This window comes from Microtus ochrogaster, chromosome 6, assembly GCF_000317375.1.
Source record: "Microtus ochrogaster isolate Prairie Vole_2 chromosome 6, MicOch1.0, whole genome shotgun sequence".
NCBI lineage: Eukaryota > Metazoa > Chordata > Mammalia > Rodentia > Cricetidae > Microtus > Microtus ochrogaster.
In genome coordinates, this window is record NC_022013.1 from 65,247,279 (window position 1) to 65,265,506 (window position 18,228).

At 51.8% G+C, this 18,228-nt stretch overlaps 1 protein-coding gene across 1 annotated transcript in view; it reads right to left on the reverse strand.

Moving 5' to 3' along the window:
- Window positions 1-5,625: 5,625 nt before the first annotated feature.
- Sema3g (semaphorin 3G) overlaps window positions 5,626-18,228 on the reverse strand; it is a 12,979-nt gene continuing 376 nt past the window's right edge. Inside the window, exons 2-16 of the mRNA XM_005348724.3 lie at window positions 16,425-16,585; window positions 16,255-16,317; window positions 15,902-16,021; window positions 15,537-15,627; window positions 15,306-15,422; window positions 15,001-15,146; window positions 14,690-14,804; window positions 14,510-14,579; window positions 14,094-14,238; window positions 13,620-13,851; window positions 13,440-13,531; window positions 12,541-12,582; window positions 10,902-11,136; window positions 10,520-10,653; window positions 5,626-8,163 (exon numbers count right to left, since the gene is read on the reverse strand). Coding sequence (XP_005348781.1) covers window positions 7,699-8,163; window positions 10,520-10,653; window positions 10,902-11,136; window positions 12,541-12,582; window positions 13,440-13,531; window positions 13,620-13,851; window positions 14,094-14,238; window positions 14,510-14,579; window positions 14,690-14,804; window positions 15,001-15,146; window positions 15,306-15,422; window positions 15,537-15,627; window positions 15,902-16,021; window positions 16,255-16,317; window positions 16,425-16,585 — 2,228 coding nt within the window. The 3' untranslated portion in view covers window positions 5,626-7,698. The remainder of the gene's footprint in view (window positions 8,164-10,519; window positions 10,654-10,901; window positions 11,137-12,540; window positions 12,583-13,439; window positions 13,532-13,619; window positions 13,852-14,093; window positions 14,239-14,509; window positions 14,580-14,689; window positions 14,805-15,000; window positions 15,147-15,305; window positions 15,423-15,536; window positions 15,628-15,901; window positions 16,022-16,254; window positions 16,318-16,424; window positions 16,586-18,228) is intronic.

The following is an 18,228-nucleotide window of genomic DNA, read 5'->3' on the forward strand; positions in this document are numbered from 1 at the left end:
TCAAAACAACTCTGAGATTCCATCTTACACCTGTAAGAATAGCCAAGATCAAAAACACTAATGACAACTTAGGCTGGAGAGGCTGTGGGGAAAAGGGAACACTTCTGCATTGCTGGTGGGAATGCAAGCTGTACAACCCCTTTGGATGTCAGTGTGGATATTTCTCAGAAAATTAGGAAACAACCTTCCTCAAGACCCAGTAATACCACTTTGGGGTATATATCCAAAGGATGCTCAATCGTGCCACAAGGACATGTGCTCATCTATGTTCATAGCAGTTTTGTTTGTCATAGCCAGAAACTGGACACAACATAAATGTCCCTTGATTGAAGAATGGATAAGAAAAATGTGGTACATTTATACAATGGAGTACTACACAGCAGAAAAAAATAACGACAGCTTGAATTTTGCAGGAAAATGGATGGAGCTAGAAAACATTATTTTGAGTGAGGTAACCCAGACACAGAAAGACAATGATCACATGTACTCACTCAGAGGTGGTTTTTAAACATAAAGCAAAGAAAGCCAGCCTACAAACCACAATCCCAGAGAACTTGTTTAGACAATAATGAGGACACTAAGAGAGACTTACATAGATCTAATCTATATGGGAAGTATAAAGTAGAAAAAGACAAGCTCTCCTGAGTAAATTGGGAGCATGGGGACCTTGGAGGAGGATTGAAGGAGGGAGGAGAGAGGCAGGGAGGAAAGCAGAGAAAAATGTAGAGCTCAATAAATATCAATAAAATACATATATTTAAAAAAACAACAAAAAAGAAATGCTTTTTTCATAACAGTCTATTGGAACAAATTAGTAGTAGATGTACCTATTCAACTCATGACTGTTTCATAACTGAGTCCCTTGACAGATGATTCCTTTGTGAAGGAGAAATGGAATTCTCCAGTGCACATGTCCCCCCATGCCTCTTCCCTTTCCTGGGGCCAGAGACCTCAGGGCTTCATTTTGTCTCCTCCCTGATCAACCTCCTTTCTTGTCAGTGCATCTGTTTTTCACATTTTTGCCCTCCCCTATGCCATTGCCAGTGTTGAGCTCAGACCCACCCTTCCTTCTATCAGTCACAGTATAACAATGATAGCTTTTTGCTTAAGATTGGTATCTGTGGCCTTTCACAGGCCTACACAGCTGCATCTCCCACCCAGTGCCCCACCCACGGGCGTTCTGCTGTGTTCTTTTCTGAACTGCTGGGCCTCAGGTCCCCAGAGTGGAGAACCCTAACTTTCCTCCTAAGCATGGTGAACTGAATGCAATGGCCACCTCTTCCTCGCTGAGTTCTCATTTCTGGTCTCTACTTGTTCCCTTGCAGCCCTGTCCTCTGTCAGTCTTACAGTTCTGGGTCTGTCTCTCCTGCTGGAGTGGAAGCCCCTTGCAAGCAGAGACCTGTTTTGCTAGCCATTTTTTTTAATTTATTTATTAAGTATACAGTATTCTGTCTACATGTATGATGCCTGGCCATCATGTGGACGCTGCGAATGGAGCTCAGGACCTCTGGAAGAGCAGTCGGTGCTCTTAACTTGGCCTTTCTTGTTGATGGTGCCCGGCCCAGCCACCTCCCGAGGAAGGTGGCTATCTACTCTCACTGGGTTTTAATTATGCTGTTCTGGTATTAAACACCAGAGGTCAGTGTTAGCGTGTTGAGGAATGAGATTATGAAAAGCTTCCTTCTGTTTGAGGAATTATACTTAATTTTAATTAATGCGCCTCACTTGTTCTAAACACGTTAGTTCAAGTTTATTCATGAGGTGTATTGTGTTAGTGTTAGAGATGAATAGTAAAGCTAACAATGACACTACCATTCAGGTCACACTACTTGCATAGTTCCTCTAGACTCAAAGTGGCCTTCCTAACCCTGGCTTGCCTCCCTCACCACTAGTGGGAATATCCAGTCCCAAGGATATGTAATATGACTCTATTGCTCTTCTGCATTGCCTTTCTACCTCATATACATACACACATGTGCACACAGGCAGACACCCACACAACTAGTCTGTGATTGCGTGGGCAAGACGAGATGCTGTGAGGTCACATCTCCACTGACCCTGATGTCAGCCCCCACCCCCACCCCATGTTCCGGCATCATGGAGGCCCCCCAGATGTAAGAAGACTCCTTTTTGACTAAGCAAGGAAACCCTATTTTAAAGGATCAGACATCATGAGGCCCAGATGGAGGAGTGAAGCCTGACAGCCCGTCCCCCTTGACCCTGGCTTTTGACCCTAGCCTGCCTGCATGCCTGATAAACAGGAAGGCATCCGCGCCATCAGTGTCCATCCGTCTAAGTGCATCTGAAACCCGTCTGGGCCATCAAAGCCATCCCTAGCCATCAGGATCAGACTAGAATGGACACCATCCTCAAGGAAACAATCCCCCATTGTGTTCTGCTCCTTGGAAATGGTGGATTTGTAAACAGGTTCTTACATTTAGACAGATCCTGCCCTGGCTTTGTGTTGGGGTGTTGTTTTTTCTCCCCTGAACAATGTCCTTTCCATTTGGAACAGCCGTTCACACTATTGTCCTAGACCCTTGGACTACAGGAAACGGCCCAGATTCTTATCAGCTGAGGCGGGTGGAGGTGGTAGGCACAATGAGATCATGTCCACCGAGCAAGCCACTGTTCTGACAGGGCATTCCTCTACATCTGTCTGTGGAGCAGAGCTGCCTTGACCTCCCAACAGGCCAATCCGGACTTTAGGTGTCCCTAGTACAGTCCCTTTTATTTGAAGGTAGAAACTTGGATTCTGTTCCAGAACATTTTTTTAATTCACCTTGGAATCCTAATCAGGTCACAGCTTTCTGATGGCCCTGACTGTTCCTCTCTGTCCAATGGTATACTCATGGGAAACAGATACCATTGTTAGATTAGAGCCTTGGAGCCTATTCCTCCTAGCAGTCCCCCATCAGTGGGACAGGCTACCAGCTGGCTGGAGGCCTCTAGGAAGAAATCCCAGCATCCCTTACAAGCCTCCCTGGAGACTTCGCAGCAGTTCTTACCTCCGACAGAGAAAGGTTGAGGAACTAGAAATTTCCTTAATGAAACTCCATCAAAGAAAGTGAAAGGCTTCATTATAAGGCAACCTTGGAGGAAAGGGGGCCTAGGCGAACAGACTGGGCGGGGGTAAGTGGGCGTGAGGCCATTGCCGCTTTCCTCGTCTCCAATAGACCAGAGAGGAAGGTGAGTCCGGAAAAGGAGCCGGGTGGGACCCCAACAGTCCCCAAGCTTATCAGATATCGTGTCCAAATCTGGCCCTGGACTCCTAAGTTTGCAGTCTTAGAAAACCATGGAGCTTGGTTTCTGGTGTGTGCTCAAGCTTCTCCTCATGGAGGGCACCCCTGAGCCCAGGACTCAAGTGCGATTGGGCTGAGTCATTATTCTAGTGAAAACTGGAGTATTTCTGAGTACCTCTCCCCTACTTTTAAGAAAATGGTGCCCGGGTGGTGGTGGCACAGGCTTTTAATGCCAGCCCTTGGGAAGCAGAGGCAGGTGGATCTTTGTGAATTCGAGGCCAGCCTGTTCTACAGAGTGAGTTCCAGGACAGTCAGAGATACAGTTTAGAAAAACTAAAAACAAAACAAACAAACAAAAAACAAAACTAAAAAAAAAACAAAAAAAAAACAACAACAACAAAAAAAAAAAACCATGGTGCTACCCAGAGAAGCCTCCTGGGTTGACAGAAATGTGCAAATTGGTCTTCTGGGGAGCCAGGCTGCTGCCAGCTACAGAGAGGTTTGTCTTAAAGGAGACAGTCTCTTGGTAACTTCTATATGTTCACTCCTCGAGATTCTTGGGATGTCTAGGACCTGACCCAAGCTTAACTAAATCAAAGAGAAGCACAGAAGTCATTTGAGACAGAGAGAGGCTGCTCCCTCATTCTGACAAGCTCCCCACCCTCCCTGAGAAATCACTCTGCTCAGTTCAGGACAGTCACAGCCTCTCTGCCCCCCTCCCCCACCAGACAACCATACAAGACACTGGAAGAGGCAGAAGAGGCTGAGGAGGCAGGCTGAGGGTAGGAGAATGGAGGCAGAGCAGGAAAGACCCCAGACCCACAGTTCCTCTGCTAGTGGGTTTACAGCTCTGCCTTCGGGGCGAAGGAAGTGGAGACCAACTGACATCTGGGAGTCAGGACCTCCAGTGTTTACCAACTTGGGAGGCAACGATTAACAAATTAATCTCATGTGTAAAGGGAAGGAATTAATCTAATCAGCACTTTTTAAAAATGTGCTCTTCAGAACATTAGAAACAAGATCTTAGCAGCCCTGAAAGAAAAAAAAAAAAAAAACAAGAGACAAAAGCCATGCCACAGTAAAGAGGAGGTGGGTGAGAGGCCATTGCAGGAATCCACAGAGGAGTAGCCCCCAGGCACGGGGCAACCATGAACACAGAAACCCTGCAATCTGACAGACCGTGGAGACCAGGAGGTCATGGAGGGTATCCTGGGATTAGCAGTTCACAGGACACAATTTTGGCAACACTTGACTAGTTAGTCTCTTTGTCTACACCTCCTTTTAGCTCTAAACCTGTTTGGGAAATCAGGAACCAGGGGTCTGGACAGCAGAGGAAGTATGAGAGTCGGAGGAACAAGCTGCAAGAGAAAGATAGAGAGAAGGTGAAATTACTGAGGCCGGAAATTGGGCTTGAGCTAAGAAGTGAGGGAAGGAAAGATGGGCGATGACTCTGGGAACGTGGGTGGCAGTGACAGCTGGGAGCAGGGGCTGCATGGTGTGGCCAAGGGGAGAGGGGGCTGAGTGGGTCATATCTGTACTCTTTGCTGGGCCAGTACCAAGTAAACACAATGGCGATGTCTCTAGTCAGTGGGGATGATGGTTTGAAGTGGGGCAACGGAGCGTCAGGTTCAGTGAAGCCTAGGTGTCCGTAGAGGGGGCTCAGGTTAAAAAGAGGACTTGGTTCCAGGGTCAACTTACAAGATGAGATCAATGGCTGACCTGTTTTGCTACTCTCCAAGGGATCTATCCAGGCTAGATGTCACAGCCAGTTTCCTGGGGAGGTAGGTTGCTGTCTCCTCTGTTTTGAAATGTTCGTGTAGTTTTTCCCCATCTTCCCCTAGCATCAGTGTAGACTTTGGGAAGGATGTCACTGGAGCAATGGGGATCGTGGTCAGAAAGTCTTCTGAGCAGGCCCAGTAGCTCACTCTCAAGGCCTCCCCTCCTCCACAGAAGCTGTAGTCTAGCCTGGCCCGGGCATGATTTCAGTGGCCTTAATATACATTAGTGTATGGCTTATAATGAAGGCAGTACCAGGCTAAGAGGCAGTGTTACAAATGTCAAGAGTTGTGATAAAGGAACGGAGCCGCCTACGTGCCTGTCTGCCCTTTGCCAGCTTCTCCTGCCCCCTCAAAATCTTCTGAAGTTCCAGAAAGGTCAATTTTATAAGCCCTCAGGACAGGATTTTCCTTGCGTATTGAGTAATCTCTGCTTTATGAGCAAAACCCTCTGACTTCTTCCGCTGTCGTGCACTGCCTGTCTGCTAGAAAATGCCATCTCTGCTGACCATTTCCGGGAACACATAGTGTTCTTCCTTCCTCATTGGTAGCACACATCCATCAGTTTAGTACAAAAGCACACAGATACAGTCATGATGTAATTGGGTGAGATAAATATTTTTTTCATCCCTTTATGGCTCTGCGTCCCTCATCAGAGCTCAAAAGTAACCAAGACAATAAAAATATCAACAGCAATTTCAGTAAGTATGCTTGGAAGACCGAGAAGCCAAAAGGCCCGTTTCAAAACACTAGCTCAAACACAGTTCACGCAGTGTTCCTAGGTGCTCGTACCACGGTACCATGGGGAGGGCGGCTGTCGACAGGAGCTGTCCTATTCCCAAGCAGAGGGGAACATTGTCCGGGATGTCAAGTTCTTTCTCCCTGTGTTTTCCAGGGCCATTTCTCCAGAGGATCCTACCCAGGGCTTGGCAAAGTAGAGTCGGTCCGAAGGCCACTGAGGGCTAGGTTGCCACTTTCTGTCTTCTTAGGGCCTCCTCCTTCTAAAGGGTCTACCCCCTTCATTTCCTCTATCTCCACATCCCTTCTTTCCCCCAGCTTCCACTCATTCCTCTCGCCTCTTGTTTAATCCGCCAATATCCAAGGGGTGGCACCCACAAGTAGAAGGGAATCTGGGTTTGGGCGGGTGGATTTCAGAGCTGTTTGCCGGATGAGCAAGTGGAGAAGGGGGTGCACGCTCAGATCCCAGCACTGGGGGAGGGGCAGATAGAGGAAATAAACCCACGGTTTGGACTTCAATAAAACAAGAACCTCTATCTTGCTTTCCCATCTCCTCCCCCCACCCTCTTTTCTTTTTCCTTCTTTTCAAAGGAGGGATCTCACGCTTGCCCTCTTGTCCATCTTGTGCGTCACTAACTTGTTCACCCTCGGGCTGGGAATAGCTTTTCATTTAATTGTCCTCCTCCCCCACTCCGCTCCCCAGCTGGAGAGACAGCTGATGGCAAAGCCCCTCCCCTCCAGCCTGGGCTAGATGTGCCCTTGCTACCCAGCCTCTCCTAAAACAGCAGGACTGCCACTCCACCGGTTTCTTCTCCATGGTCTCCATTAAAAAGAGAGAATGAGAGCTGGGCTATAACCCAGCGGGCAGAGCACTCGTCCAGCATGCGTGAGGCCCTGGATTCAACCCCAAGTACCACGAAAAACATGGGAGTCGTATAAATGAGCCATCATGACCACCCTATGTCTAGCAGAAAATATAGACTCAGGGTTGGAAATGTCTGGCCTACCCAGTAACTCTTGAACCAATTGATGTCACTTTGATTCTTGAGGACACCTGTCATGGACCTGCCAGGGACCTGTCAGGGACCCACCCTTCTCTAGTTCCTTATGACCCTAGACAAAGCCCAGCATGCTGGCCCTGCCCACTGGCTGCAGTTCTCAGGGAGCCCACTTCTAACCTCACCGTTAGAAAGTAGCCCGTGCCTCCTGCAGCTGCTTCCTTCCCCTCTCTCCACCCAACAGACCTCCTCCTGATGGTGAGGTGCGGGCACCCCACAAACGTGGCCTGACAGTTTGGGACCTGGTAAACGGGTACCATGCTGGTGTAAAGGGGGAGCCAGGCCACCTCCAGGCTCCAGCAATCCCTTCCTCTGTAAGTATGAGAGGGTGGTGGGCTGAGGCAGAGAACCGTCTATCAGATACCAACCATGGAGGCAGGTGAAGAGCGCTCCCCTCCCTCCTCACTCTGTCACCTTCTCTCACACCTCTGTTGGGGCAAGAGCTTCTTCGTGAGTGCCATCTTACGAGGCTGCTTTCCCCTTCTCTGGTGAACTGCCAACACACCCCTCAGAGCCACCCATACACCCACTCAGAATGGCCATTGTTCTGCAAGCTGAGAAAGAACCACCCAACCGTCTTGCCTCTGGGCACAACGGGAAATGTGCTCCGGAAGCCACGCCATCTCTGAGAACAAATAGCAGGCCCCTTGGGACGTATAATCAAGGGGTGCCAGCTCCAGCCTGGGACAGAGAACACAGAGAAGGGCAGAGGGAGGCTGAGGTGCACGGTCCCTCCCACCAGCCTCTAGTCTTGCCTGTAGGTGGTAGAGAATTCCATCTCTAAGAGATAACCAGGTGCCCTGGCCTCCTCTGCTCTAGCTGGGTGGGAGGGAGATGGTGTTGAGTCCCCCAGCCCAGCCTGTCCATCCCCTCCTCAGCCATCTTCTATGCGGCTTCTACCTCCCGGGGTGTCCTGTTGTGCTCAGCCAGCACCCGACTCTTCACCTTCTTGCCCAACTCCAGCCCTGCCCAGCTCTTGCCCTTAGCCTGCTTTCCCCGGCCCCGGGAGGAGCCTGCACGCTCCCCCACACCCCTACACCATACACGTTCACAGTACTCATCCACACGGGGCAGGTTTGCAAAACCAGCGAGCTGAAGGATGTCCTTATACCACGACTTGGGTGAGGCGGAGACCAGGCCTCTCCAGGCTGAGGGTTCCTCCAGCCTTGGCTCCCGAAGGAACAGGCTGTCCAGCTGCACAGCTGCGATCACCTCCAGGGAAAAACGAACCACAGTCTGGGAGAAGCCATGCTCCAGTGTGGTGCAGGTATAGTTCCCTGCATCCAGGCGGCTGAGCCTCCGGAACAGCAGCCCCTGCTCTGTTTGAACAACTCGCTCGTCTGTCTTCACCTACAGGGTGGGTAGGAGGGCACAGGAGACATTAGCAAGGAGTTGGGGAGGACATTCATCTCATTTTCTTTGCCCTGCTTTTCCACATTTACCATCCTTAGGTGTGTGTCTAATGAGGTTTTACTCTGAGCTAAGGAAAATTCTACAAACATGCACATATTCACACACACACACACACACACACACACACGAGCGGTCATGCTGGCCCTTCCCTGTCTCGGTCTGTCCTGTTCACTTCCCCACAGTGTGAGACCCACAGCCCAAGCCTGGGGTGGGCTAAGTGCCCACTCAAGTGTGGGAGGCAAGAGCTGGCTCTGAGCCCAAGTTCTTCTACTAATTAACCCCGTCTGGGCTTTGGTCTGTGCATCTGCACGCTGAGGGTAAACCGCCTGGGTGGTTAGCATTGTGTAATCTCATCTTGTTGCTCCCCCTACTCCAGGGAATCTCCTCAGTGCCCAGCCCTGCAGCTGGTCCCAGGCTTGTCCTCCCTGGCTCCCAAGCTGGAGGAAGAGCCCTCCCCCCTTGTAATTAAACCCCTCCTTTTTCCCTCCTCATGGGAAAACCCTTCCCAACTCTGCTCTGCCTCACACCCCAGACTGAAGCCATCTTGGGGGTGGATGGACCTTCCCAGTTGGGACCAGAAGAGGGCTTGGCCGGACAACTGGCTTCTGAGGAAGAAGCTTAGGGCTAGGTGTTTGCCACATCCATGGCTGTCTCGCTGTGTGACAAAATGCCTCTCAGGTGGTGGCCATCTCAAAATGAAGGGCTCATGCTTCTTGGAGCTTGACCCCCGGCAGTTCCCTGGCAGTCTGCTCAGAGTTGAGGTGTCTGATTAGCCTCAACGACCTCGTTCACTTTGTTCCTGGCAATGGGTTCTTGCATTGACTCTGCTATCCTTTCTTCTGTTCTATTTTTCTCTTGACAAAAACTTAATCTGTTCAAGGAACCAGGAAACATTCCTAACGGCTCCTTGAATATGGAGGAACTGATGCGTCAGTTCCCTTCCTTGATTCAGGCCATTAATGTTATGATTAAGACTCTGGCTCACTCTCTGGGGGAATTTACAGATACCTTAGAACAGAAAGAGCTCATGATAGGAGATTTGGTAGAAAATGGACAAATTATGAAGGAAAATGTATGGAATGGCATGAATTACCATTTATGGAGAGGCTAGCCAGAATGAGAAACCCCTGGTACATTTTAGATAGGAAAAAAAGGCAAGATATTCTTGATAACATGAAGCCAGCCATTCAATATTGAAACAAACCCTGGGGGTGGAATCCTGAAGAATGGTGTTTGGGTTACCTTGGCTACCTTGAGGGCAGATATGATTTAGGGCCATGAAAAAGCACAGTTAGTTAGTGGTGTGAGACGAATTTCAAAGAAAAGCTCCACCCACCTGGCCCTGACCACAAGACTTGCTGAGAATAATCAATTGTCTGTAATCATTTTTCTATGGAAACTTTTATGCCTACCAACTTCCTTCTGTAATCTCTTAAAAGTGATGCTTAAATTTTAGTAAAGTTGCAGCAGATTCAAATCTCATTAGAGTTGTGTCTGTCTGTCATTCGCCGAATCCTGGGTTCTCCTAAGCCTTCACCCCTGTTCTCCCTCAGTCTTCTATCTCCAAGAGAGTCAGTCCGCAGCAGGTGTTGGGGACTGTGGATCCTCAGACCCTGAATTCTCTATGACCCCTTGCCTGCCGGAGTAAACAACTTGTTTTCTTATGCTTGTAGCTGCTCTGAGCATGAGACCTTCCTGATGGCAGGAGAATGGTTTCTGGTGGGCTTACAACTGAAAGGATCCCAAGAGCCAGAGCTGCCCTGGAACAAAATGAAGTTGGCATTCTTGTTTCAAGGATGACCCGTGTCTCTCTGTGTGCATGTGTGCATGTGTGCATGTGTGCACACGTGTGTGTCTCAATCTCCAACCCCTTGCCCAACTCGCTAACTGACTTGTGGTAGGCAGGCTGTATGGTCCAGGCAGGCCTGTACAGCTAGCAACAGAAGGTAACATAGTGGTCAGGGACCAGGGCTGAGGCAGAGAAGAATTAAACTCTGGGGAAGAGACCCTTCGAAGCTGAGCCATGTGTTAGCACAACAACTTGCAGACCACCTTGGACCCCATTCCCTCTCTCCAATCTCTGCCCCACCCCTCACAGGCTAGAGAGGCTGACTGTAGGTACATCCAGCCTAGGTACTCCCAGAAGCAGAAATATGGAGAGGTCTTTATAGGTACCTTGGGGTATAATTTTTCTCAGGATGATCTTTGCCAGTTCACCCCAGAGTCCCTTTCTAGAGCTTAGGGTTTGGAGTTCATGGAGGGAAGCGGATCTCAAGGCGGGGTCTCCACTCACCTGGTCGGTCCCCACATCCCCCGGTCTCTGTAAGAACCAGCGCACTGCAGCCTGGGGAGACTTGGGCAGACACTCAAGGAAGGTGCTGTTGTACTCTGTGCCAAAGACTCTGGTCGCCAGTCCTGAAGCTTCCTCTGTAGAGAGGACCAGGTCAGGTCGGCATGGGAACTCAGGGACCCCAGCTCTGAGGACCACAAACTAATTGGCATCAGATGATGAGTTAGACATTCATCACTCGCAAGACATTCTCAGTGCGAGAAGAGTGTAGCCCCACAAATAGGGAAACCGAGGACTTTATGACAATAGGACTTTTCTAAGCCCATACTTCCCAGGGATGAAGTCCAGCTCACAGGTTAACCCACATCCCCAGCCCACCACTCACTGTCGTAGTTCTGGCCCTGGCCCAGACACTGCAGAGCAGGGTTGCCATGCCGGATGTCCTGCCTACGAAACCGACGCTTGCCCAAACTCGGGCGGTAGCGGGTACAAGACGAACCATCCCAAGCACAGTATGGGTCCCGGGCCAGGCAACACTCAGCACAGGCACTGCCATAAGTTTCGCACTGGTGCAGCTGCAGCCGGGCCACGCCCAGTGCAGAGCCCACATACAGCGTTTGCTGGGGAAGGAACACAAGAAGAGCCGCGGTGAGCTAGGCTTCACCAACAGGCTCTCAACTCCCAGATTTTCCCGAGACCCATCAGTTTCAGGAAGACTTCCAGACTAGAGATGATGAATGTTCTCCAGACCATGTGATAGGCTGTGAATGGAGGGTGGTGGCCTGGTGGCTTTTCTATAAGACTTCTTCAGAGCCGGGCAGTGGTGGCCCATGCCTAATTCCAGCACTCGGGAGGCAGAGGCAGGCAGATCTCTGTGACTTTGAGGCCAGCCTGGTCTACAAGAGTTAGTTCCAGGACAGGCTCCAAAGCTACAGAGAAACCCTGTCTCAAAAAACCAAACCAAAACAAAACAAAAGACTTTTTTGGGCCTTCTTTGCTGTCAACCTTTGCCTAAGGGACTTTGGTTGATTGACCTCTGACTTCAGAATTATACCTTGCAGGCATGGCCAAACTTCTGACATTATGACATAACACTGTCATCTGCAAAGTTCATGTATGAGCAACTGAGTTATCAAAAAAAAAAAAAAAAACCCAGGGGAGGGAAAAACCAACTCATGTTTTAAAGTTAGTTCATAATTCTGTGTTGGGCCATGCGCATAGCTGTCCTCAGCCCCATGTAGCATGTCCACAGTGTTCCCAGTATAAAAACTGAAATTTGGACCAGTGATATGACTCTGCAGGTAAAGGTACTGCCACCTCACCGGATAGTCTGAGTTTGTCCCCATGTGCCAAGAGGACAGAATCCACTTCTACAAACCATTCTCTTATTTTCACCCTCCATTTGCCACGATAATGTTCAGGGGCCTGTAGACTCAGCCTCCTGCTCACTGCAACACGAGCTTGGCAGGATAGTTTTTAAAGGTTTAAGAAGTTGGTTCAGAGGCTGGAGAGGCACAAGGACCCAAGCTCAGTCTTCAGAAACTACATGTGAAAAAGCAGGGTACGGTAGCCCCGCCTGCAACTCCAGGCTGGGGAAGCAGAGACATGTGGCTCTGGGGACGGCTGGCCAGCCACTCCAGCCTAATCGGAAAGCTCCAGGCCAACGGGTTGTCTCAAAGAAAGGTGAGCAGCTCCTGAAGAATGACACTAAGGAGATAGATCCTCTAGCCTATAGGCAGGCAGGCAGACAGACAGACAGACAGACACACACACACACACACACACACACGGCTAAGGGCATACAGCATACGTCTAAACGAAGTAACCTTGTTTGATTAGAAATCTGGATTTTATTTCCCAGGCTCCCCCAAGGGCTTCTGTGGCTTTATCTGAACACATGACACTCTGCTCCCTGCTGGACTGGGCCTTAGCTGTGAGACCTAATCAAATCTGATGGGCCCAGCTCTCCAACAGAATCCAAAGCAAGTTTAGGAAAGGGGACATGGGGAAGGGGTGGGCCTTACCCTTTTGACAGAGATCTCCATCTGGGTGATGGGTGTTGGTACCTGCAGAAGAGATGGGGCCTTAGGATGGGCTGGTGAAGACTCTGTCCAGCATCCCTGCTTTCAACATCTCCCAAACCCGGTATAGGAGCCAGTTGCCCTCCACCTGATCACTGTACCTCCTGGCAGCAAAGGATGGGTGGGGTTGGGGAAAAGTGGTGCTTGCCTGTAATCTCAGCACTTGAGCAGTCAAGGCAAGAAGACGGAGAAGTCAAAGCCAGACTGCTCTATATAGTAAGTCTCAGTCTAGGTAAGCTAAGCTACATAGAGACACGTGATCCCCAAAATGGAAGCAAATGCCGGCTACGGTGGTGAACACCTTTAGTCCTAGCACAGAGCAGGCAAAGGCAGGTAGATTTCTCTGAGTTTGAGTGCAGACAGATAAATAAATACACAGCTGGGTAGTCTTTTCCTGACATCCAGAAATGTCCCCTCATCCTGGCTGGTCTACAGGTCAAGCGGGAGACGTGGCACAGAGGTCCAGCATCCCTTCCCACAATGTTCCCCAGCTGTGAACCAACTGCTCTAAATCATTTGCCTCATGTCCAGAATCAAAACAGCCTCCCAAACAGAGTCACTCCCTGTCCAAATCTATGTGGGGAGGAGAAGTCTCGGGGACTTGGCGTCTCACCCACTCTGTCACTGCAAGTTGAACCTGATAAGGCTTTCCCTCCCCCAGAAAGCACCAGGCATTTGAGTCTACAGTCCACTTGCTACCTTAGCTCTCCCAGTAATTTAGAAGCACCCCAGGGCCGCTTCAGCAGTGTGTGCCATATTTCGAGCTTCTCCCCTGGGTTCACTCCCCTGGAACCTACCCCAGGCCCAAGGGTAGGAGGTAGAGCGCCCCCCCAATTGCTCACCTTAAACACCTGGAGCTCCTCCAGGACCACTTCTTCAGGCTCAGCCAAGCCACTAGCATGGAGGGCCATGACTTTGAGCACAGACCCTGAATCTGGAGCAGGGGAACAAGGGTTAGTGAGACAAGAAGGAAGGAACTACCCTATCCCCACAAACCTGGCTACCTCTGTTTGCCCTCCTACCGGTCCCTAGGAAGATGACATCGTAGACTCCATCCTCGGCCTCCACTCGGTCCACCACAATCTGGCGCAGCTGCTGAGACAATTGAGTTTTGACCAGGACAGGGCGTCCACGCCTGGGCCTCACAGGCTGGAACATGAGTGGGTGGTCTCGGACAAACTGCAGCACCTCATCTGGGGAGTCCTTGGTGCTGCCAAAGGGTCGCCCAGGCTGTGCGGTCATCTTGCTAGGGCACTGCAAGTGGCAACAAAGGGGACGCTTGCAGTCCCCAGGATGGCACTGCCAGGCTTCTTTCCACCTCCAGACAGGGGAGCACACAGCAGAGGCTCTCCTCCCAAGCCCTCTGGAGACCCGGCCCACAACTACCATGGGATGGATGAAAACCGGAAGTTGTTCCTACAGAGGAGCTCCCCCAACCCCTACCACCTGCATCATCTACTTAGGACTCCTTTGCCTGGTCCCAAGCAGTTACTTACTACGCCAGGACGGGGGAAGGGCACCTTGCCCCCATAAGGTCCCCACTGATGCTGAGGGCCATCTCGATGGGCAAAGGGCCCATTGAAGACCTCCCAGATGTCTACCATGTGGTACACACAGACGGCAAAGCCCTGGAACACAGCACTGCCAAGGACAAACAGGGACAATCAGGCCAGGCCGAGGGAGTTGGCAGGTGATACAAACTGGATCAGCAAGTGATACGGAAGATGACAGTGTCTACTGAAAACAAAGACTGGAACGCAGGACACAGAGACAGTGACAAAAACAAGGTTAAGATGAGAGAATAGTCACCGAGTCAGGGAGAAGAAGCACGGAAAGACTATGGCGTGAGGGCAGAGGCTCAACAGAGAAGCCAGACTGAGGTGGCTGGGTGCGGGGCGTAAAGCGTGCCCACCTGACGGTGCTGAACAGCGCGTACACCTCAAGGTTCTTCCCTGCCTTGGGCCACAGCAGGAACACGTCCTCTGGGACACAGAGAGAGGCATTAGCATCATAGCAGCTGCCAGGGTTCTGACTTACCTGCTCAGAGCCCTCCCTACCCCCAGAACCCAGTCCTGGTTGGCCATTTCCTTACCCAATTGGTCAAAGTGAGTCTCAGCCCCACCGGGGCCAGGCACAGAGCATACCAGCCTGGCCTTGAGGAAGGTACTCCACTTGTTCACGAGTACCCGCTGGCCGCCAGCATCATTCTGGGGAATGGGAGGCTGGAGTTGGCTTTATGCCCCATGAGGGTGGGCCCCACTTCCTGTTCCTCTACCCCAACCATAGGGAGAGGGATGGATTTCAGCACTGCATCCTTGCCTCAGTTTCTCTACTGTGGAGGGACAGTCTAGGAAGGAGGTCACGACAGGGATCTTGAACCTCACCACCCACTACAGCGCTTACCACACAGACGCGGCCCACGCGGCTGATGGTGACGTGACCTGGGCCACCATCTGGTGATGGGACAGTCTCAGAGAAGAAGAAGTACACCTTGTCATCATCTCGGTCGGAGTTATCCGGGATCCGAGCAGCCATCACAAACCGGGGGTCTGGGAGAGTGACAGGGCAGTGATGTGACTGGAGAAGCCACATGACTCCCCCACCCCAGGAGCTGGAGGTGTGGCCTGTCTATCTTGTGCCACCTTCTAGCTATCTTCTGTCACCCCGAGGGATGGATCCCAGGCAGCCTTGCCTTCAGGGGGCCTCACCATGTAGGATGCTCTGGTCAGAGTCAGAACGCAGGGCTGGTCTGGTACCCCCACTTCGGAAAATCATGGCCTCACGTCCAAGAAAATCAGCGGTGAGGCCTGTGTACAACTCCCCACCTAGAAGGGGCCAGAGCTAGGAGAAAGGGCCAGACCCAGCAACCAGTCCATCCCTTCCCAGTACCACAGACCAACTCTCACCCTCCCGGCCCACTCTGGCTTGGTGTCACCCACCTACAAAGGTGCTGGCGAAGGGACGGCTTGGCTCGTGTGGGCAGCGCCCCCTTCCATTTTCCACAGTGCTAGGTTCCAGGTGGAGCACATGCTAGAGGCAGGAAAAGGGCACAGAAGGGTGTCACCTGAGAGAGAAGCAGGCCTCTGCCCAGGCAGTGACCCTGGCGTACAACTGGAGCATAGGGTGGGGGTGGGGGAAGAAATCCTCATCCAAGGCCTCTCTGATGGGGTCAGCACCCCAGCACAAAGGCGCCTTTCAAGCCCCTGCCCCCTCTGTCTTACCCTGGTTCAATGGGAAGCGTTCAGACAGCAGGGAGGAAATGTCACTGCTTCCCAGTCTCTCATGGGGCCAGGCCCAGGCTCACCTCCCCACGATGTCCCACTGTGATGAGGGTGCAGATGGGCTGGAAGGCGCCAGTGCCGCAGGCCAGCAGATGGGTCCGGTTGTGGGGTTGTAAGACTCGCACAAAGTTGGCACACTCTGTCTGCAGAAGGGAGGCGCCCAAGGGTGAGGAAGAAGTGCACCATGCCCTTGGGTTCTAAGGCTCAGCCCTGCTTCGTATCAGCTCTGAGGACTTGGGTGAAGGTCACATTCTTCCCAGGCCTCCCAAACACTCAGGATCTGCTCCAAAGGCTCCAAGCAGAGGCACCAGGGGAGCGGCTGCAGGCCATGGCCTGGCAGTGGGTAGCTGGAAAGGCTCTTGTCAACAACACTCACCGAAGGATCTCTTCCCTTCCGGACACACTCTGCCCTCTGTCCTGGCTGTGGCAGCCACAGGACCTGAAATACAGCCGGTGTCTCAGTGTGCTTCACTGATAGTCTCGAGTCTCCCTCTGGCCTCCCATCTGGAGGTGCCCCACTTTCGCCCCCCCATCGGTCCCACTCACCTCCCGGGGGTCTGGCCATGCCTGATCCAGCCTCAAAGAGTAGACGGCATCACGGGCTCCCAGAAAGAGGCGATCCCGATACTCGTCCAGGTACATGACTTGGAGGTCTAGGGAGCCCCGTGGGCCCAGAAAGATGGCAGAGCGGTTGGCAGACAGGAGATCTAGCAGAGATCGGGGAGGGGGGGAAGGGTTAGGGTCTGCTACTCAACCCCAGTCAGATAGTGCAAATGGGGATCCCAGTTGTACACACTCCGCACACGTGCATCTGGGAAATGTTGCCATGCACAGGGTTGCTGGAAGGCTTTTGGGACATGGTTCTTGGGGCAAAGAGTAGAAGCAGCTCTCAGCTCCCACCCAAACTAGCCCAATTTACCTTCATTCTTTTTATTTTAAAGTGGTCCTGGAGATGAGACTTAGGGCCACCTTCCATCGCGTTCAGCACCCAAGCATTCTACCCCTAAGCAAATTCCCAGTTTCCCTCCCTCCTCCATTCTTCAGACTCTTGCTCCTTCAGCGGACCACTCCCCCGGATCCTACCTGTACCTTGCTAAGCGCCCGGGGAAGACAGCCCCACCAACAGAAATTATGTCAACAAGCTCAACAAAGAGCTTGGAGAGTCAGGAGGAAGGTGGTAGAGTGTGAACATCTGCAAGACGGGCTCCGCGGGAAGGTGGATAGGTCCAGGCAGAGGGAACAACACGGCACAGGGCAGGTTAGACACAGCCAGACAGGACTCCAGCCTCAGAGTTGTGGACAAATGACATTCTCCCTCACAGACACTGCCCTGCCGGCTGACCCCAGAGATGGAGGGATCGAGGGCCCCAAGAGTTGTGGGTCTTGATATAGTTCCCTGGGGAGCTAGGAGTGATGCCACAACAAAGAGCTGGTGGACTTGGCACTCTTGGGAAGGCCCAGAGCAACCCACAGCCTAGAGCTCCTCCGGCACTCCACGCCATCCCCAGACTCATTGCTGGCCTCTTCAGGAAGCCCTCCTTGGTTAATATGGACTCTTCACTTCTGTCTTGCACGCCATTTCTAGCAGCCTGATCTCCCCTCAAAACCGCAGCTCCCCCTTGGTCTCCACAGCAAGCTTGGACCTTCCACCTTCTAACTGAGGTTCCCAGAGGAGGGTGATTCTTCCCCACAAGGGCAGTCAGCAGGGCTGGTGAGATGGCTCAGCGAGCTAAGACCCTTGGTACCAAACCTGACAACCTGAGTTTGATCCCTTGGGGCCTCAATTCTGCAACATTTTTGGTGAAGAAGAATCTGTAATAAAATCTTAGTCTTAAGCATCTTTCCCCATAGACCGTCAAAGGAGATGGTACCACACAGCTAGATTAGATGGGAGGCCCCCTCTGCACACACGTGCACACACACACCACGCTGGATGGCAGAGGGAAGCAGAGGCTCTCCTGGACCTTAGGTGGAGAGGGGATGATAAGGTGAGCTTGGATGATAAGCCAGGACAGGCTGCAAGAGGTAGAAGAGGCTTCTCCCTTCCCTGTGGCTCAGGACAAGGGCTGACTTCTACCCACACCCTGGATGTCCACCCAGACTCTCTCTATACACTCCCTTTTGCCTGTCCCTCTGTCCCCCTCCCAGCTCTGTGCCCATCCCTACAGAGGTCTCTCAGGATTTCCATCTCCCTCCCTCCCCTTGCAGCAGCCTCCTCAGTTTCCACCCTGCATTAGTCTCCCACTTTGGCCATGGCTCCCAGGATGTGTCTCTATTTCCTCACGGTCATCCTTAGCACCATCCAGGGGCTGACCAAAGGATCTCCTGAGCCTGGCTCTACCGCTGCTGC